The 21,590-nt window shown below is 51.6% G+C and overlaps 1 protein-coding gene across 1 annotated transcript in view; it reads right to left on the reverse strand.

The window, feature by feature from the left end:
- uimc1 (ubiquitin interaction motif containing 1) overlaps positions 1–21,327 on the reverse strand; it is a gene marked incomplete at its 3' end in the record, with an annotated part of 27,024 nt that extends 5,697 nt beyond the window's left edge. Inside the window, 20 exon segments of the mRNA XM_080509087.1 lie at positions 1,186–1,329; positions 2,177–2,219; positions 3,906–3,954; positions 4,218–4,323; positions 6,037–6,109; positions 6,823–6,975; positions 7,445–7,718; positions 7,867–7,925; positions 8,029–8,174; positions 10,758–10,831; positions 10,945–11,049; positions 13,587–13,697; positions 13,762–14,085; positions 16,968–17,100; positions 17,102–17,358; positions 17,550–17,720; positions 17,787–17,921; positions 19,089–19,170; positions 20,680–20,731; positions 20,873–21,327. Coding sequence (XP_080365213.1) covers positions 1,186–1,329; positions 2,177–2,219; positions 3,906–3,954; positions 4,218–4,323; positions 6,037–6,109; positions 6,823–6,975; positions 7,445–7,718; positions 7,867–7,925; positions 8,029–8,174; positions 10,758–10,831; positions 10,945–11,049; positions 13,587–13,697; positions 13,762–14,085; positions 16,968–17,100; positions 17,102–17,358; positions 17,550–17,720; positions 17,787–17,921; positions 19,089–19,170; positions 20,680–20,731; positions 20,873–20,936 — 2,555 coding nt within the window. The 5' untranslated portion in view covers positions 20,937–21,327.
- Between the last annotated feature and the right edge of the window lie 263 nt (positions 21,328–21,590).

The raw sequence follows: 21,590 nt of genomic DNA on the forward strand, positions 1-21,590 counted from the left end.
CCATCAAGTGCTTTGATCCCTTTGATTTTAACACCAAGATAAAGTGAGTTGGTTTCAAAGGAGCCAAAGTGGAGAAAATCTCTCCGTCAGTTTTTAGCAGGATGTTGACGTTTTGCTTTTACAAATAAAATGTGTTAAACTTGGTCGTATCAAGGAGGATCTGTGGGAAAATTCAGTTTGATTATTAACTCTTTTCTTCTAATTCAGTTTAATTATTAACTCTTTTCTTCTAATTCAGTTTGATTAACTCTTTTCTTCTAATTCAGTCTTATTAACTCTTTTCTTCTAATTCAGTCTTATTAACTCTTTTCTTCTAATTCAGTTTCATTCTGAACTCTTTTCTTCTAATTCAGTTTGATTCTGAACTCTTTTCTTCTAATTCAGTTTGATTCTGAACTTTTATTGTAATTCAGTTAGAAAGAAGGAATTTGGCTCAAGGTTTGTTCTCCATTCTATTTTTTAATTCAGACGAGTCCACGTTTGTTAATGTTTAGATGTGATTATATTTATTAACAACAAACTCAGAGCTTGAAGAAAACATTTTTGTTTTACACTTCTTTTTTTAAGGCTTCTTTCAAATCATTCGATGTTTTGAAAGATGAATCGATGTCTAGAAAATAACTTTGGTTTCCTCTGAACTCAACCAAGTGACTTCCAGCAGAACCACCAAGCTTGTTTATTATTGTTTGTTAGTAAATGAGGCTGCTGGGACAAACTCATTTAGTTTGGTATTTGATGATTACATTTATTTTGAAATCCTTTGATGGTCCAGGAAGTAAAACAAGCTTCTGTTGTTGGACACTTTGTTTGTTTGTAATGATGTTGTTGTTTACTGCTTCCTCAGACTGGAACAGGAATAAAGTACGTGTTTGTCACTGTGAGTTACCGGGCTCACACACACACACACACACACACACACACACACACACACACACACACACACACACACACACACACACACACACACACACACACACACACACACACACACACACACACACACACACACACACACACACACACAGTTGACAGTTAGTGAAGAAACAAAGTTAGCAAACATCAGGAAGAAGCCGTCATCCACAAACAGCATCTTGTACCCCCCCCCCCCCCCCCCCCCCCCAACAACGTCTGCTGTGAGGCCCCGCCCACACGCAGATGAGAAGCCCCGCCCCCAGCCCTCAGCACCTCCTGTGGCGGGGCTTCTTGCCTCGCTGCCTCCTGAAGTCCACCAGGCAGTCGCTGGCCTCCGAGATGGGAGTGAAGGTCCTGATGGCCCTGAACGCCCCCTCCCCCTCCCCCTCCCCCTCTTCTCGCAGGTCGATGACGTCTCTGCAAAGAGGGGGAGAGAGAGAGAGAGGGGGGGAGAGAGACAGAACGATAGAGATAGAGAGAGAGACAGAACGAGAGAGAGAGAGAGACAGAACGAGAGAGAGAGAGAGAGAGAGAGAGACAGAACGAGAGAGAGAGAGAGAGAGAGACAGAACGAGAGAGAGAGAGAGAGAGAGAGAGAGACAGAGACAGAGACAGAGACAGAGAGAGAGAGACAGAGAGAGAGAGAGAGACTGGTTTATACTGAAGGAGTGTTTAAAGTGAAACTGTGAAGACGACAGTTTCTCTCTTGAATCCACAACTTAAACATTAAGAGAAACACGAGCTGTGGAGCAGGAGAGAGACTGTGGAGCAGGAGAGAGGCGATGGAGCAGGATAGAGGCTGTGGAGCAGGATAGAGGCGGTGGAGCAGGAGAGAGGCGATGGAGCAGGATAGAGGCTGTGGAGCAGGATAGAGGCGGTGGAGCAGGAGAGAGGCTGTGGAGCAGGAGAGAGACTGTGGAGCAGGAGAGAGACTGTGGAGCAGGATAGAGGCGATGGAGCAGGATAGAGGCTGTGGAGCAGGATAGAGGCGGTGGAGCAGGAGAGAGGCTGTGGAGCAGGAGAGCGGTTGTGGAGCAGGATAGAGGCTGTGGTGCAGGATAGAGGCTGTGGAGCAGGAGAGCGGTTGTGGAGCAGGAGAGCGGTTGTGGAGCAGGATAGAGGCTGTGGTGCAGGATAGAGGCTGTGGTGCAGGATGGAGGCTGTGGAGCAGGATGGAGGCTGTGGAGCAGGATGGAGGCGGTGGAGCAGGATGGAGGCGGTGGAGCAGGATGGAGGCTGTGGAGCAGGATAGAGCGGTTCTCACCGGGGCTGCAGTGGCTGCAGTTCAGGGTCTGACGGACCGGCGTCTGAACAAAAACCACAAGAAAAAGCATAAAAGTCTATAAATACATTTCTAACAAAGTTATAAACTATTTATTTTTATAACTAATCATGTGTGCCTTGCTCTAGGTTCAGTTGACTGCTCTAGGTTTAGATTGCTGCTCTAGGTTCAGTTGACTGCTCTAGGTTTAGATTGCTGCTCTAGGTTCAGCTGACTAATCTGTTTAGATTGCTGCTCTAGGTTCAGTTGACTGCTCTAGGTTCAGCTGACTAATCTGTTTAGATTGCTGCTCTAGGTTCAGTTGACTGCTCTATGTTTATATTGCTGCTCTATGTTCAGTTGACTGCTCTAGGTTTAAATTGTTGCTCTAGGTTCAGTTGACCGCTCTAGGTTCAGTTGACTGCTCTAGGTTCAGTTGACCGCTCTAGGTTCAGTTGACTGCTCTAGGTATAAGCTGCTGCTCTAGGTTTAAATTGCTGCTCTAGGTTCAGTTTGCTGCTCTATGTTTAGGTTGCTGCTATAGGTTCAGTTGACTTCCCTAGGTTTAGATTGCTGCTCTAGGTTCAGTTGACGGCTCTAGGTTCAGTTGACCGCTCTAGGTTCAGTTGACTGCTCTAGGTTTAAATTGTTGCTCAAGGTTTAAATTGCTGCTCTAGGTTTAGATTGCTGCTCTAGGTTCAGTTTGCTGCTCTAGGTTCAGCTTGCTGCTCCAGGTTCAGCTGACTGCTCTAGGTTCAGCTGACTGCTCTGGGTATAGATTGCTGCTCTAGGTTTAGATTGCTGCTCTAGGTTCAGCTGACTGCTCTAGGTTTAGATTGCTGCTCTAGGTTCAGTTGACTGCTCTAGGTTTAGATTGCTGCTCTAGGTTCAGTTGACTGCTCTAGGTTCAGTTGACTGCTCTAGGTTCAGTTGACTGCTCTAGGTTTAGATTGCTGCCCTAGGTTTAGATTGCTGCCCTAGGTTTAGATTGCTGCTCTAGATTTAGATTGCTGCCCTAGGTTTAGATTGCTGCCCTAGGTTTAGATTGCCGCTCTAGGTTTAGATTGCTGCTCTAGGTTCAGTTGACTGCCCTAGGTTTAGATTGCTTCCCTAGGTTTAGATTGCTGCTCTAGGTTTAGATTGCTGCTCTAGGTTCAGTTGACTGCTCTAGATTTAGATTGCTGCCCTAGGTTTAGATTGCTGCTCTAGGTTCAGTTGACTGCTCTATGTTTAGATTGCTGCTCTAGGTTCAGTTGACTGATCTAGGTTTAGATTGCTGCTCTAGGTTCTGTTGACTGCTCTAGATTTAGATTGCTGCTCTAGGTTTAGATTGCTGCTCTAGGTATAGATTGCTGCTCTAGATTTAGATTGCTGCTCTAGGTTTAGATTGCTGCCCTAGGTTTAGATTGCTGCCCTAGGTTCAGTTGACTGCTCTAGGTTCAGTTGACTGCTCTATGTCTAGATTGCTGCTCTAGGTTCAGTTGACTGCTCTAGGTTTAGATTGCTGCTCTAGGTTCTGTTGACTGCTCTAGATTTAGATTGCTGCTCTAGGTTTAGATTGCTGCCCTAGGTTCAGTTGACTGCTCTAGGTTCAGTTGACTGCTCTAGGTTTAGATTGCTGCCCTAGGTTTAGATTGCTGCCCTAGGTTTAGATTGCTGCCCTAGGTTTAGATTGCTGCCCTAGGTTTAGATTGCTGCTCTAGGTTCAAGGTCGTATGATGATGTGACTCACCAGAATCTCTGGCCTCATTTTGCTGCAGAGCCGACAGAAGGTCTCCTCTCTGTCAAACACAATATATATATGAGAGAGAGAGAGAGAGAGACAGAGAGAGAGACAGAGAGACACAGACAGAGACAGAGAGACAGACAGAGAGACAGAGACACAGAGACAGAGACAGAGACAGAGAGACAGACAGAGACAGAGACAGAGACAGAGACAGAGACAGAGACAGAGAGACAGACACAGACAGAGAGACAGACAGACAGAGAGACAGACAGAGACAGAGACACAGACAGAGAGACAGACAGAGACAGAGACACTGACCACTGCAGCTCTGGACGTGTGTCTCTGGATGCAGCGCTCGGTGTGACGGCTGAACTCGCTCAGAGCCACGTCTCTGTGACACACGTAGCATTTCTCCTGCTGGACGCTGAAGCAACCAGCAACACATTAGTGTTAGCAAGTGTGCTAATAAGTCACTAAACTGTTATTAATTCATTAAACTGTTATAAAGTGTGTTATAAAGTCATTACAGTATTATAAAGTGTGTTATAAAGTCACTAAACTGTTATTAAGTCATTAAACTGTTATAAAGTGTGCTATAAAGTCATTACAGTGTTATAAAGTGTGTTATAAAGTCACTAAACTGTCATTCAGTCATTACAGTGTTATAAAGTGTGTTGTGAAGTGTTGTGAAGTGTAATGAAGTGTGTTATAAAGTGTAATGAAGTGTGTTATAAAGTGTTATAAGGTGTTATAAAGTGTGCTATAAAGTCATTACAGTATTATAAAGTGTGTTATAAAGTCATTACAGTATAATAAAGTGTGTTATAAAGTCATTACAGTATTATAAAGTGTGTTATTAAGTCACTAAACTGTCATTAAGTCATTACAGTGTTATAAAGAATGTTATAAAGTCATTAAACTGTTATAAAGTGTGTTATAAAGTCATTATACGGTTATAGTCATTAAAGTGTTATAAAGAGTGTTATAAAGTGTGTTATAAAGTCACTAAAGCGTTATAAAGTGCATTATGAAGTGTTTTATAAAGTCATTAGTGCTATAAATTCATTAAAGTGTTTTATAAAGTGTTTTATAAAGTGTGTTATAAAGTGTTATAAAGTGTTATAAAGTGTGTTGTGAAGTGTTGTGAAGTGTAATGAAGTGTGTTATAAAGTGTAATGAAGTGTGTTATAAAGTGTTATAAAGTGCTATAAGGTGTTATAAAGTGTTATAAAGTGTGTTATAAGGTCAGAAAGTGTTATAGAGTGTGTTATAAAGTGTGTTATAAAGTGTCATAAAGTGTGTTATAAGGTGTTATAAAGTGTGTTATAAAGTGTTAAGGTGTCATAAAGTGTGTTATAAAGTGTTATAAAGTGCAATGAAGTGTGTTATAAAGTGTTATAAGGTGCTATAAGGTGTGTTATAAAGTGTGTTATAAGGTGTTATAAAGTGTGTTATAAGGTGTGTTATAAGGTGTGTTATAAGGTGTTATAAAGTGTGTTATAAGGTGTTATAAAGTGTGTTATAAAGTGTTAAGGTGTCATAAAGTGTGCTATAAAGTGTAATGAAGTGTGTTATAAAGTGTTATAAAGTGCCATAAAGTGTAATGAAGTGTGTTATAAGGTGTTATAAAGTGTGTTATAAGGTGTGTTATAAGGTGTGTTATAAGGTGTTATAAAGTGTGTTATAAGGTGTAATGAAGTGTGTTATAAAGTGCCATAAAGTGTAATGAAGTGTGTTATAAAGTGTGTTATAAGGTGTTATAATGTGTTATAAGGTGTTATAAAGTGTGTTATAAAGTGTGTTATAAAGTGTGTTATAAGGTGTGTTATAAGGTGTTATAAAGTGCTATAAAGTGTTATAAAGTGTCAGTGTTACAAAGTGTGTTACAAAGTGTCATAAAGTGTGTTATAAGGTGTTATAAAGTGTCACAAAGTGTGTTATAAGGTGTTGTAAAGTGTCATAAAGTGTGTTATAAGGTGTTGTAAAGTGTGTTATAAAGTGTGTTATAAGGTGTTGTAAAGTGTGTTATAAAGTGTGTTATAAAGTGTTGTAAAGTGTTATAAAGTGTTATAAAGTGTCATAAAGTGTGTTATAAAGTGTTATAAAGTGTTATAAAGTGTGTTATAAAGCGCTCCACCTGTCACAGCGGGATGTTTGTTGAGCAGGCAGCTCCACCGCCCTCCTCCTCCCTCTGCGAGGCTTCAGCACCACTAGAGAGGAAGAGAGGAAGAGAGGAGGTACGGTGGCCCAGAGGTCAACAACTTCACAACATTGAAAAGTGAAAACATTGCACTGCTCTCCTCACTGTACTGCTCTCCTCACTGTCACCCACGCTTTGCAGTGAGGTGCTATAAACTGCACTACCGTAAAGTGGTATCGGTGTCATGGCATCGGGGTCGTGGTGTCGGGATCGTAGTATCGGTGTCGTGGTATCGGTGCCGTGGTGTCGGGATCGTGGTATCGGTGCCGTGGTATCGGTGCCGTGGTATCGGTGTCGCGGTATCGGGGTCGTGGTGTTTGGGGTTGTGGTGTCGGGATCGTGGTATCGGTGTCGCGGTATCGGGGTCGTGGTGTTTGGGGTTGTGGTGTTGGGATCGTAGTATCGGGGTCGTGGTATCGGTGCCGTGATATCGGTGCCGTGATATCGGTGTCGCGGTATCGGGGTCGTGGTGTCGGTGCCACTTGTTTGAGTACAAGTACTCATGCCTTTTATCGAACCGATACCAGACACTGGTATCAGTGCATCGCTACTTTGAACATGTGGGCGGAGCTTTGTGACGTCAGTGGAGGTTCAGACGGCGTCGTACTGAACGGCTTCAGCTGCAGGTCATGTGACCGAGGTTCTGTCACGTTCACTCGCTCACACAACGTCACTGGGTCTTACTTCCATGCAGTGAGAACGAGAAGTCGACAAAGACGTTACCATGGAGACCAGGGTCTGGCCCCGCCTCCCCATCGCAGTAAGCCGCATGCAGCTCGATCCGGTTGGTGGGAAATGGCCTCTGACATAGGGGGCAGTCCACAGTGGGGGCGGGGCTGAAGGGGACTTCCTCCACATCTGGACTTCCTGGCTGAGCTGAGAGAGGAAGAGGAGGGACAGTGTGGAGCAGCTGTACAACATAGGGAGCAGGGTTCTAAAGGGCCATGCGGAGAACAGGGAGAACCGGAAACACAGGGAGAACAGGAAACACAGGGAGAACAAGAGGAACAGGGAGAACAGGAAACACAGGGAGAACAAGAGGAACAGGGAGAACAGGAAACACAGGGAGAACAAGAGGAACAGGGAGAACAAGAAGAACAGGGAGAACAAGAAGAACAGGGAGAACAAGAACAGGGAGAACAAGAACAGGGAGAACAAGAAGAACAGGAAGAACAAGAACAGGGAGAACAAGAACAGGGAGAACAAGAACAGGGAGAACAAGAGGAACAGGGAGAACAAGAGGAACAGGAAGAACAAGAGGAACAGGGAGAACAAGAGGAACAGGAAGAACAAGAGGAACAGGAAGAACAAGAGGAACAGGGAGAACAGTATGAAGGGCCGTTACCCTCCTGCTGCTCCTCCTCCTCCTCCTGCTGCTGCTCCTCCTCCTGCTGCTCCTCCTCCTCCTCCTGCTGCTGCTGCTCCTCCTCCTGCTGCTCCTCCTCCTCCTGCTGCTCCTCCTCCTCCTCCTGTTGCTCCTCCTCCTCCTGTTGCCCCTCCTCCTCCTGCTGCTGCTCCTCCTCCTCCTGCTGCTGCTGCTCCTCCTCCTCCTGCTGCTGCTCCTCCTCTCCAGCTGCTTCGTGGTGTCTGAGACTGTGCCGCTCAGGACTTGTAGGAGGCTGAGGAGGACAACAGAAAACCTTTGGTCCCAAAGTACGGTGCTGTTTAACAGGTTAGCATTAGCTGCTAGCGCCCTGCAACGGTCCACGTCAGCATGTGTTAGCATTAGCTTAGCACAGGCTGTCGCTGCATGGTGGCGCGGCTCACCTCATCTCCGTCCTTGGAGAACACGAGGAGCTCCTCAACTGTGTCGCTCTGCGGAGTTTCTGTTGGAACAAACAGGAAATTAAAGTTCTTTCTTTAAGGTTCTCACGAGAAGACAACCCAGAAACGTTTGACAGTTGGCAGAGTGATGAAGGAAGACCATACCTGGACAAGTCTCACAGTCCGTCTCCACCTGAGCTCCACCTACATCCTCCTCCTCCTCATGCTTCTCCACTCTGTCCTCTCTGTCCTCCTCCTCCAAGTGTCCGTCTTGGTCTTCAGCAGAACGTCGTCTCCGTCTCACTTGCAGTCTGGAACAAACAACAGTCACCTCCTTCCCTCCGTCCCTCCTTCCCTCCGTCCCTCCTTCCCTCCGTCCCTCCGTCCCTCCTTCCCTCCGTCCCTCCGTCCCTCCGTCCCTCCGTCCCTCCTTCCCTCCGTCCAGCGGACAAACTGAACACTGGTGGACCTTTAAATGAAAGGAAGTGATGTTACTGCTGAAGACGCAGCAGAACAGTCCCCAGACCAGCGTGTCCAACCCTGGTCGTCCAGGGCCCCGGTCCTCCAGGGCCCTGTCCTCCATGGCCCTGTCCTCCATGGCCCTGTCTTCCAGGGCCCTGTCTTCCAGGGCCCTGTCCTCCATGGCCCTGTCTTCCAGGGCCCTGTCCTCCAGGGTTTAGCTCCTCCCAGTTACAACACACCTGATTGCAATGAAGGGCTCATTATTGGGCTTTTTCACTACATCGGTGATGACATCATCATTAGTCAGGTGAATCGGGGTGATGACATCATCATTAGTCAGGTGAATCGGGGTGATGACATCATCATTAGTAAGGTGAATCGGGGTGATGACATCATCATTAGTAAGGTGAATCGGGTTGATGACATCATCATTAGTAAGGTGAATCGGGGTGATGACATCATCATTAGTAAGGTGAATCGGGGTGATGACATCATCATTAGTCAGGTGAATCGGGGTGATGACATCATCATTAGTCAGGTGAATCGGGGTGATGACATCATCATTAGTAAGGTGAATCGGGGTGATGACATCATCATTAGTCAGGTGAATCGGGGTGATGACATCATCATTAGTAAGGTGAATCGGGGTGATGACATCATCATTAGTCAGGTGAATCGGGGTGATGACATCATCATTAGTCAGGTGAAGCAGGGAGAGACTAGAACCTGTAGGACTTGGGCCCTCAAGGGGCTTCGCCCCCCAAAAGAGAATCCCTGTAGCAGTTTGCAGTCTAATGATTAAAACAGACGATGAATGAGTGAAGTGATGTCATGAAGGTAGAAGTCAGAGCGTCACTGAACTGCTGCTGGAAACGTCCAAACTTCCTGTTGTCATGTGAAGTTAACATGTACACACATGTACTTCGTGTTACTTCAATACATATATATGTATACATGTCGCTTGCATGAGCGTCTACAGTGATATGCAGGTCCCCCCCCCCCCCCTGCTGGCACTACATTGGACCCTACCTGGTGGAGACACCCCCCCCCTGCTGGCACTACATTGGACCCTACCTGGTGGAGACACCCCCCCCCCTGCTGGCACTACATTGGACCCTACCTGGTGGAGACACCCCCCCCCCGCTGGCACTACATTGGACCCTACCTGGTGGAGACACAGTGCCCCCCCCGCTGGCACTACATTGGACCCTACCTGGTGGAGACACCCCCCCCCCTGCTGGCACTACATTGGACCCTACCTGGTGGAGACACCCCCCCCCCCTGCTGGCACTACATTGGACCCTACCTGGTGGAGACACAGTGCCCCCCCCGCTGGCACTACATTGGACCCTACCTGGTGGAGACACCCCCCCCCTGCTGGCACTACATTGGACCCTACCTGGTGGAGACACAGTGCCCCCCCCGCTGGCACTACATTGGACCCTACCTGGTGGAGACACCCCCCCCCCCCCTGCTGGCACAACATTGGACCCTACCTGGTGGAGACACCCCCCCCCCCCCCTGCTGGCACTACATTGGACCCTACCTGGTGGAGACACCCCCCCCCCGCTGGCACTACATTGGACCCTACCTGGTGGAGACACCCCCCCCCCTGCTGGCACTACATTGGACCCTACCTGGTGGAGACACCCCCCCCCGCTGGCACTACATTGGACCCTACCTGGTGGAGACACCCCCCCCCCCCCCTGCTGGCACTACATTGGACCCTACCTGGTGGAGACACAGTGCCCCCCGCTGGCACTACATTGGACCCTACCTGGTGGAGACACCCCCCCCCCCCGCTGGCACTACATTGGACCCTACCTGGTGGAGACACCCCCCCCCCGCTGGCACTACATTGGACCCTACCTGGTGGAGACACCCCCCCCCCCGCTGGCACTACATTGGACCCTACCTGGTGGAGACACCCCCCCCCGCTGGCACTACATTGGACCCTACCTGGTGGAGACACCCCCCCCCGCTGGCACTACATTGGACCCTACCTGGTGGAGACACCCCCCCCCCCGCTGGCACTACATTGGACCCTACCTGGTGGAGACACCCCCCCCCCCCCGCTGGCACTACATTGGACCCTACCTGGTGGAGACACCCCCCCCCCCCCCCGCTGGCACTACATTGGACCCTACCTGGTGGAGACACCCCCCCCCCCCCCGCTGGCACTACATTGGACCCTACCTGGTGGAGACACCCCCCCCCCGCTGGCACTACATTGGACCCTACCTGGTGGAGACACCCCCCCCCCCCCCCTGCTGGCACTACATTGGACCCTACCTGGTGGAGACACAGTGCCCCCCCGCTGGCACTACATTGGACCCTACCTGGTGGAGACACCCCCCCCCCCGCTGGCACTACATTGGACCCTACCTGGTGGAGACACCCCCCCCCCCTGCTGGCACTACATTGGACCCTACCTGGTGGAGACACCCCCCCCCCTGCTGGCCGGAGGCTGAGGACACTCTGCAGGACGCTCAGGCGACAGACACTTCTACAAGTTCACAAAGAAATCAGGGTGATTTAAAACAGTCTTAGCTTCAAGGCCTCAAGGCTTCAAGGCTTCAAGGCCTCAAGGCTTCAAGGCTCACAGTGTGGATGTTGTACCTCGAGCTGGGGAAGGACGCCCCCCCCCCACGGGGCTTTGTTCAGGAGACGCCTCTGAGCCTGTTTCAAACATTTCTTCTGAACTTCAAACTGAGCCACAATCACCTGCACACACACACACACACACACACACACACACACACACACACACACACACACACACACACACACACACACACACACACACACACACACACACACACACACACACACACACACACACACACACACACAGAAGATCATTTAGAAAGTAAGTGTATTTAAAGTAAACTCAATGATTGAAGTATAAAATCAGTATAACGACACTGAATGTTAATGGAAGAGATGAAAAGTGACTGGATCATTGTGTCTCACCACGTCCCTCCTGAGGACGTCCAGCTGTACGTGTCTCACCACGTCCGTCCTGTCAAACGTCCCCCGACCTGTCAAACGTCCCCCGTCCTGTCAAACGTCCCCCGACCTGTCAAACCTCCCCCGACCTGTCAAACGCCCCCCGACCTGTCAAACGTCCCCCGTCCTGTCAAACGTCCCCCGTCCTGTCAAACGTCCCCCGTCCTGTCAAACGCCCCCCGACCTGTCAAACGTCCCCCGACCTGTCAAACGCCCCCCGACCTGTCAAACGTCCCCCGTCCTGTCAAACGTCCCCCGTCCTGTCAAACGCCCCCCGACCTGTCAAACGCCCCCCGACCTGTCAAACGCCCCCCGTCCTGTCAAACGCCCCCCGACCTGTCAAACGTCCCCCGTCCTGTCAAACCTCCCCCGACCTGTCAAACGCCCCCGACCTGTCAAACCTCCCCCGTCCTGTCAAACGCCCCCCGTCCTGTCAAACGCCCCCCGTCCTGTCAAACGCCCCCCGACCTGTCAAACCTCCCCCGTCCTGTCAAACGTCCCCCGACCTGTCAAACGTCCCCCGACCTGTCAAACGCCCCCCGTCCTGTCAAACGCCCCCCGTCCTGTCAAACGCCCCCCGTCCTGTCAAACGCCCCCCGTCCTGTCAAACGCCCCCCGACCTGTCAAACCTCCCCCGTCCTGTCAAACGTCCCCCGTCCTGTCAAACGCCCCCCGACCTGTCAAACGTCCCCCGACCTGTCAAACGTCCCCCGACCTGTCAAACGTCCCCCGTCCTGTCAAACGCCCCCCGTCCTGTCAAACGCCCCCCGTCCTGTCAAACGCCCCCCGACCTGTCAAACCTCCCCCGTCCTGTCAAACGTCCCCCGTCCTGTCAAACGCCCCCCGACCTGTCAAACGTCCCCCGTCCTGTCAAACGTCCCCCGTCCTGTCAAACGCCCCCCGACCTGTCAAACGCCCCCCGACCTGTCAAACGCCCCCCGTCCTGTCAAACGCCCCCCGACCTGTCAAACGTCCCCCGACCTGTCAAACCTCCCCCGTCCTGTCAAACCTCCCCCGACCTGTCAAACGTCCCCCGACCTGTCAAACGTCCCCCGACCTGTCAAACGCCCCCCGTCCTGTCAAACCTCCCCCGTCCTGTCAAACCTCCCCCGACCTGTCAAACGCCCCCCGTCCTGTCAAACGCCCCCCGACCTGTCAAACGTCCCCCGTCCTGTCAAACGTCCCCCGACCTGTCAAACGTCCCCCGTCCTGTCAAACGCCCCCCGTCCTGTCAAACGTCCCCCGTCCTGTCAAACGCCCCCCGTCCTGTCAAACGCCCCCCGACCTGTCAAACGCCCCCCGACCTGTCAAACGTCCCCCGTCCTGTCAAACCTCCCCCGACCTGTCAAACGCCCCCGACCTGTCAAACGTCCCCCGACCTGTCAAACGTCCCCCGACCTGTCAAACGTCCCCCGTCCTGTCAAACGCCCCCCGTCCTGTCAAACGCCCCCCGTCCTGTCAAACGTCCCCCGTCCTGTCAAACGTCCCCCGTCCTGTCAAACGTCCCCCGACCTGTCAAACCTCCCCCGACCTGTCAAACGCCCCCCGACCTGTCAAACGTCCCCCGTCCTGTCAAACGTCCCCCGTCCTGTCAAACGCCCCCGACCTGTCAAACGCCCCCCGTCCTGTCAAACGCCCCCCGACCTGTCAAACGCCCCCCGACCTGTCAAACGTCCCCCGACCTGTCAAACGCCCCCGACCTGTCAAACGCCCCCGACCTGTCAAACGTCCCCCGACCTGTCAAACGTCCCCCGTCCTGTCAAACGCCCCCCGTCCTGTCAAACGCCCCCCGTCCTGTCAAACGTCCCCCGACCTGTCAAACGTCCCCCGTCCTGTCAAACGTCCCCCGACCTGTCAAACCTCCCCCGACCTGTCAAACGTCCCCCGTCCTGTCAAACCTCCCCCGTCCTGTCAAACGTCCCCCGTCCTGTCAAACGCCCCCCGTCCTGTCAAACGTCCCCCGTCCTGTCAAACCTCCCCCGTCCTGTCAAACGTCCCCCGTCCTGTCAAACGCCCCCCGTCCTGTCAAACGTCCCCCGACCTGTCAAACGTCCCCCGTCCTGTCAAACGCCCCCCGACCTGTCAAACGTCCCCCGTCCTGTCAAACGCCCCCCGACCTGTCAAACGTCCCCCGTCCTGTCAAACGTCCCCCGTCAAATTGGTAGGCTTTGTTTTGATTGTTTCTATTTGATCTGCTAAAAGACTTTAGAAACATCGACCGACAGTGTGACAAAGTGAACTGTGAAGACAACCTGGGTGTAGAGGTCTGGGTCCAGGCCTGCAGGACAGAAGGGAACCCCCCAGTAGTAGTGGATGTTCCTGGGGGGGGAGGGGGGTTCCTGAGGGAACACGGGGCTGGAGGGCTGAGGAGGCAGACAGGGGTCAGTCAGAGGTGTGGAGGAACTACTCTTAGTGTGTCCGGCATACCATCACATCCTGGTCCGGAACCATGGTGTCTCCGGGCCGTGGCGTCCCGGCAGAGTTCCATGTCCCCGTTGTATCCGAGTACCATGAGGCACCGCAACGTCCACGAGGCCCGTCGCCCGGACTGTGGTCCAGATCGTCACCTGGCCTGTGGTCCGGACCCCCGCCCGGACCGTCGCCCGGACTCCCGTCCGGACCGTGGTCCAGATCGTCACCTGGCCCGTCGTCCAGCCCCTCGTCCGGACCGTCGCCCGGACTCCCGCCCGGACCGTGGTCCAGATCGTCACCTGGCCCGTGGTCCGGACCCCCGCCCGGACCGTGGTCCACCTGACAGAAAGGAACAAGTGTCCACCATCATCATGAAACCATGAACAAGAGAACATCAGTGAAGTTGAAGGGTTGAAGATGGTCTTCAACTGGTGGACCTGAAGGACTTCAGGGTTCTATATGGTTCCACAACATGAACCGGCACCAGACTGGGTACTACAGACTGGTACCAGAACATGAACCGGTACCAGACTGGGTACTACAGACTGGTACCAGACTGGGTACTACAGACTGGTACCAGAACATGAACCGGAACCAGACTGGGTACTACAGACTGGTACCAGAACATGAACCGGAACCAGACTGGGTACTACAGACTGGTACCAGACTGGGTACTACAGACTGGTACCAGACTGGGTACTACAGTCTGGTACCAGAACATGAACCGGTACCAGACTGGGTACTACAGACTGGTACCAGACTGGGTACTACAGACTGGTACCAGAACATGAACCGGAACCAGACTGGGCACTACAGACTGGTACCAGACTGGGTACTACAGACTGGTACCAGAACATGAACCGGAACCAGACTGGGTACTACAGACTGGTACCAGACTGGGTACTACAGACTGGTACCAGACTGGGTACTACAGACTGGTACCAGACTGGGTACTACAGACTGGTACCAGAACATGAACCGGAACCAGACTGGGCACTACAGACTGGTACCAGACTGGGTACTACAGACTGGTACCAGAACATGAACCGGAACCAGACTGGGTACTACAGACTGGTACCAGACTGGGTACTACAGTCTGGTACCAGAACATGAACCGGTACCAGACTGGGTACTACAGACTGGTACCAGACTGGGTACTACAGACTGGTACCAGAACATGAACCGGAACCAGACTGGGTACTACAGACTGGTACCAGACTGGGTACTACAGACTGGTACCAGACTGGGTACTACAGTCTGGTACCAGAACATGAACCGGTACCAGACTGGGTACTACAGACTGGTACCAGACTGGGTACTACAGACTGGTACCAGAACATGAACCGGAACCAGACTGGGTACTACAGACTGGTACCAGACTGGGTACTACAGTCTGGTACCAGAACATGAACCGGTACAAGACTGGGTACTACAGTCTGGTACCAGAACATGAACCGGTACCAGACTGGGTACTACAGACTGGTACCACACTGGGTACTACAGACTGGTTGGGCCAACATAAACAAGTCAAGGAGAATCAAAAGTGACACGACACAAGTACAGTAAAGTGTTTAGAACCGGAACAGACGGAGGAACCAGGTTCAGCTCCAGACCAAGTCCAGGTTGTCAGAGAAAGACCCTCCGTAAGGTTTGGGACCCTGCGTCCAGCCGTCCTCCAATCAGAGAAATACTCTGCGTCCAGGCCGTCCAATCAGAGAAATACCCTGCGTCCAGGCCGTCCAATCAGAGAAATACCCTGCGTCCAGGCCGTCCTCCAATCAGAGAAATACCCTGCGTCCAGGCCGTCCAATCAGAGAAATACCCTGCGTCCAATCAGGAGGAGGCGTCACGTCTCCTGGACAAGCTCTCCACGAATCCTGCTTTGTCTTGATGACGTTCATGTGTCCAGAGCCGTTCTACTGTGATAAAGGTGGGTTCTGTGACTTTATTACTATTTAACATACAATGTGATTCTGTCACAAACATTTCAAACTATCGTTTGCTCACATATATAATGTTTTAGTTCTTTAATGTTAGTTACAGCTTTGGGAGGAGGATTTATATTTATTTATTTACAAATCCCCAGACTGTTGTTTTCTCTTCTTTTGAGATTTGGTTCATTTTCAGGATCTAAACTTAATACATCAAAGAGTCAATGGGACCCAATCAATAAACTGGCAATGCCACTTTGTCTACCAGATATTCCTTTGAAGTTCAGCCCCTCTGGATTCAGGGGTTTGGTGTCAATATAGTTCAACTCACGTTATTCTGCCAATCCTGGCAGATCCTGAAGTCCTAATCCTGAATAATCCAGAATATAAACCAGTTAATCCTGGAGTTAATCCAGGATATAAACCAGAGTTAATCCTGAAATGAATCTAGAATATAAACCAGAGTTAATCCTGAAGTTAATCCAGACGAGAAAACCAGAGTTAATCCAGAATATAAACCAGAGTTAATCCTGAAATTAATCTAGAATATAAACCAGAGTTAATCTAGAATATAAACCAGAGTTAATCCAGAATATAAACCAGAGTTAATCCAGAATATAAACCAGAGTTAATCCTGGAGTTAATCCAGACGAGAAAACCAGAGTTAATCCAGAATATAAACCAGAGTTAATCCTGGCGTAAATCTAGAATATAAACCAGAGTTAATCCTGAAGTTAATCCAGACGAGAAAACCAGAGTTAATCCAGGATATAAACCAGAGTTAATCCTGAAATTAATCTACAATATAAACCAGAGTTAATCCTGAAGTTAATCCAGACGAGAAAACCAGAGTTAATCCAGAATATAAACCAGAGTTAATCCTGAAATTAATCTAGAATATAAACCAGAGTTAATCTAGAATATAAACCAGAGTTAATCCAGAATATAAACCAGAGTTAATCCTGGCGTTAATCCAGAATATAAACCAGAGTTAATCCTGGAGTTAATCCAGACGAGAAAACCAGAGTTAATCCAGAATATAAACCAGAGTTAATCCTGGCGTAAATCCAGAATATAAACCAGAGTTAATCCTGGAGTTAATCCAGATGAGAAAACCAGAGTTAATCCTGGAGTTAATCCAGAATATAAACCAGAGTTAATCCTGGAGTTAATCCAGATGAGAAAACCAGAGTTAATCCTGGAGTTAATCCAGACGAGAAAACCAGAGTTAATCCAGAATATAAACCAGAGTTAATCCTGAAGTTAATCCAGAATTAATCCTGGACTCACCTCCAGACTACGGACAAGGTTGGACTCTGAGGCAGTGGTGCTCCCTGGGGGGCCGTCTGGACCTCTGGACCCTGGACCTGCGGGGGGGGCGGGGAGGGGGGGCGTGGCTTCCTGGGAACCCGGGGTCACTGAAAGTGTCCTGAGAGGTTTCATCCTTGTGAGCCGTGGTGCTGAACACTGGGCTCCGCCCCCCGAGCCCTGAGGGGGCGGGTCTAAGGGGGGTCTGCAAGGGGGTCAGGGGGTCCTGGGACCAGCGCACAAAACCCGAGCTCCTGCAGGTCTGCAGCAAGTCCTGGTCCAGCCGGCTCACCCAGACCGCCGCTCTGCAGCTGCTGGACGGGAAGACGGGGGAGACACACCTGCCGCCATCGTCCCTCTGTCCGTCCCCACTCTGAAGAGGACACACACACCGTGTCAAGTACTGCCAGTAGTTAGTGTAACCCTAACCTGTGGGGAGTCGGAGGGGGGGGGGTCTGACCTGTGGGGAGTCGGGGGGGGGGGGGGGGGGGGGGGGGACTGACCTGTGGGGAGTCGGAGGGGTGTGAGTCTGACCTATGGGGAGTCGGGGGGGGGGGGACTGACCTGTGGGGAGTCGGGGAGGGCTGGAGCAGGAGACAGACGAGACGTGTCCAGAAGAGGACAGCCTGCAGCCCCCGGTCTGTCCCGGGACAACAGCAGCGAGGCGGGGGCCGGCTGCCAGAGAGGATCATGGGAGTTCTGCTCAGCCTCAACCTCCACTTTACTCCCAATCCGCTAGGAAGGGATTACTCATGGATTTAGTTACTTTGCTGCAGCCATTGAAGTCACTTTGACACTCACACTATGGTGGAGGGACGTCCTCATGTCCTGCTCCTCCTGCTCCTCCTGCTCCTCCTCCTCCACCCTGAGCCTGGACACTCTGGCCTCCTCTTCACTCAATCGCAGAGCTACGTCCATCATCTCCTCCTCCGTCATCTCTGGAGGAAAGAGCAGAGTGCTGTCTCACCTCCTCACCTGTCTGTCTGCTGTCTCACCTCCAAACCTGTCTGTCTGCCGTCTCACCTCCTCACCTGTCTGCCCTGTCACCTCCTCACCTGTCTGTCTCCTGTCTCACCTCTTCACCTGTCTGTCTGCCGTCTCACCTCCTCACCTGTCTGCCCTGTCACCTCCTCACCTGTCTGTCTGCTGTCTCACCTCCTCACCTGTCTGTCTGCCGTCTCACCTCCAAACCTGTCTGTCTGCCATCTCACCTCCTCACCTGTCTGTCTGCCCTGTCACCTCCTCACCTGTCTGTCTGCTGTCTCACCTCCTCACCTGTCTGTCTGCCGTCTCACCTCCTCACCTGTCTGTCTGCTGTCTCACCTCCTCACCTGTCTGTCTGCCGTCTCACCTCCTCACCTGTCTGTCGTCTCACCTCCTCACCTGTCTGTCTGCCGTCTCACCTCCTCACCTGTCTGCCCTGTCACCTCCTCACCTGTCTGCCCTGTCACCTCCTCACCTGTCTGTCTGCCGTCTCACCTCCTCACCTGTCTGCCCTGTCACCTCCTCACCTGTCTGTCTGCTGTCTCACCTCCTCACCTGTCTGTCTGCCGTCTCACCTCCTCACCTGTCTGTCGTCTCACCTCTTCACCTGTCTGTCTGCCGTCTCACCTCCTCACCTGTCTGCCCTGTCACCTCCTCACCTGTCTGTCTGCCGTCTCACCTCCTCACCTGTCTGTCTTCCGTCTCACCTCCTCACCTGTCTGTCTTCCGTCTCACCTCCTCACCTGTCTGCCGTCTCACCTCCTCACCTGTCTGTCTGCCGTCTCACCTCCTCACCTGTCTGTCTGCCGTCTCACCTCCTCACCTGTCTGCCGTCTCACCTCCTCACCTGTCTGTCTGCCGTCTCACCTCCTCACCTGTCTGTCTGCCGTCTCACCTCCTCACCTGTCTGCCGTCTCACCTCCTCACCTGTCTGTCAGCCGTCTCACCTCCTCACCTGTCTGCCGTCTCACCTCCTCACCTGTCTGTCTGCCGTCTCACCTCCTCACCTGTCTGTCTGCCGTCTCACCTCCTCACCTGTCTGTCTGCCGTCTCACCTCCTCACCTGTCTGTCTGCCGTCTCACCTCCTCACCTGTCTGTCTGCCGTCTCACCTCCTCACCTGTCTGTCTGCCGTCGCCGTGCAGCTCACGCAGCCGCAGCCTCTTGGCTCGAGGCGACAGGAAACACGCCGACAGCTCAAACTGCAACAACAGAAGAAACAAAGATTCAAAATTAAATTAATAATTACCACAAATACAGTAATTTGGAGCAGGATGGAAGATGTGGAGCAGGATGGAAGCTGTGGAGCAGGAGAGAGAATGTGGAACAGGATGGAAGCTGTGGAGCAGGAGAGAGAATGTGGAGCAGGAGAGAGAATGTGGAGCAGGATGGAAGATGTGGAGCAGGAGAGAGAATGTGGAACAGGATGGAAGCTGTGGAGCAGGAGAGAGAATGTGGAACAGGAGGGAGAATGTGGAGCAGGAGGGAAGATGTGGAGCAGAAGAGAGAATGTGGAACAGGAGGGAGAATGTGGAGCAGGTTGGAAGATGTGGAGCAGGAGGGAAGATGTGGAGCAGGAGAGAGAATGTGGAACAGGATGGAAGCTGTGGAGCAGGAGAGAGAATGTGGAACAGGAGGGAGAATGTGGAACAGAATGGAAGCTGTGGAGCAGGAGGGAAGATGTGGAGCAGGAGAGAGAATGTGGAGCAGGAGGGAGAATGTGGAGCAGGAGGGAAGATGTGGAGCAGAAGAGAGAATGTGGAGCAGGAGGGAAGATGTGGAGCAGGAGAGAAAATGTGGAGCAGGAGAGAGAATGTGGAGCAGGAGAGAGAATGTGGAGCAGGAGGGAAGATGTGGAGCTGGAGAGAGAATGTGGAGCAGGAGAGAAAATGTGGAGCAGGAGAGAGAATGTGGAGCAGGAGAGAAAATGTGGAGCAGGAGGGAAGATGTGGAGCTGGAGAGAGAATGTGGAGCAGGAGAGAAAATGTGGAGCAGGAGAGAGAATGTGGAGCAGGAGAGAAAATGTGGAGCAGGATGGAGGCTGTGGCGCAGGACGGAGGCTGTGGAGCAGGACGGAGGCTGTAGAGCAGGAGTGAAGCTGTGGAGCAGGATGGAGGCTGTGGAGCAGGAGAGAGAATGTGGAGCAGGAGAGAGAATGTGGAGCAGGATGGATGCTGTGGAGCAGGAGAGAGAATGTGGAGCAGGATGGAGGCTGTGGAGCAGGATGGAAGCTGTGGAGCAGGATGGAGGCTGTGGAGCAGGATGGAGGCTGTGGAGCAGGAGAGAGAATGTGGAGCAGGAGAGAGAATGTGGAGCAGGAGAGAGAATGTGGAGCAGGATGGATGCTGTGGAGCAGGAGAGAAAATGTGGAGCAGGATGGAGGCTGTGGCGCAGGAGAGAGAATGTGGAGACGGATGGAGGCTGTGGAGCAGGAGAGAGAATGTGGCGCAGGATGGAAGATGTGGAGCAGGATGGAAGCTGTGGAGCAGGATGGAGGCTGTGGCGCAGGAGAGAGAATGTGGAGCAGGATGGATGCTGTGGCGCAGGAGAGAGAATGTGGCGCAGGAGAGAGAATGTGGAGTAGGATGGAGGCTGTGGAGCAGGATGGAAGCTGTGGAGCAGGATGGAGGCTGTGGAGCAGGATGGAGGCTGTGGAACCATGTCCTTCTGGTTCAAAGCGGTCCTCCGCCCCCCCTGACCAGTAGCAGTACCTGAGTCGGTGGCTCACCTGGTGCCGCTGCAGCCTCTTCCTCTGAGCAGAGCCTGAGTCAGAAACAGGAGGGAATCAAACCAGCGCCCATGTCCCTTCACACGTCTCACTACATTACGTTCAACGTCTTTGTGACCCGTTGACTCTTAATTCGGAGACATGTCCACCAGGTGGCTGTTGGGATGTTGTCCTACCTGGAGGCTCGTGGCCGTGAGGCTCACCTGGAGGAGAAGCCCGGGCTGCTCTTCCTCCTCTCATTGGTCCCGCAGCTTCAAACTTAGTTAACCAGAGAAGTAAAGTTGTGACTCGTCCACAGCGCAGGACGAGTCGCAGCTCACGCGTCGTTCTCACGTCACGTTGTGTCGTGAAAAGTCGCCACAGCCGCGCGGGAAGTCGCGACACGGCAAGTAAACAAACAACCGACTCTCCCGCGGAAGAACTCGTCACTTTCGCGGCGCCATGTTTGTTTCTACGGACGTAATGACGTCACGAGTGACGGGCGTTCTTCTTCTTCTTCTTCTTCTTCTTCTTCTTCTTCTTCTTCTTCTTCTTCTTCTTCTTCTTCTTCTTCTTCTTCTTCTTCTTCTTCTTCTTCTTCTTCTTCTTCTTCTTCTTCTTCTTCTTCTTCTTCTTCTTCTTCTTCTTCTTCTTCTTCTTCTTCTTCTTCTTCTTCTTCTTCTTCTTCTTCTTCTTCTTCTTCTTCTTCCTCCTCTGTTGTTTTACGGCAGTTTGCATCCACGTGTGTTGCGTTACCGCCCCCTGCTGGTTCTTCCTGGCGACGTCAGTCCCACCGCTCATCACAATAAGCAATAAGCCTGTTGTACGGTGGCCCTGAAGTTCAAACCACAACAACAAATCACTAAACACAACAACAAATGGAAAAACACAACTGCAAATTGAAAAACACAATAA

This window comes from Blennius ocellaris (assembly GCF_963422515.1).
Source record: "Blennius ocellaris genome assembly, chromosome: 14".
Lineage (NCBI taxonomy): Eukaryota > Metazoa > Chordata > Actinopteri > Blenniiformes > Blenniidae > Blennius > Blennius ocellaris.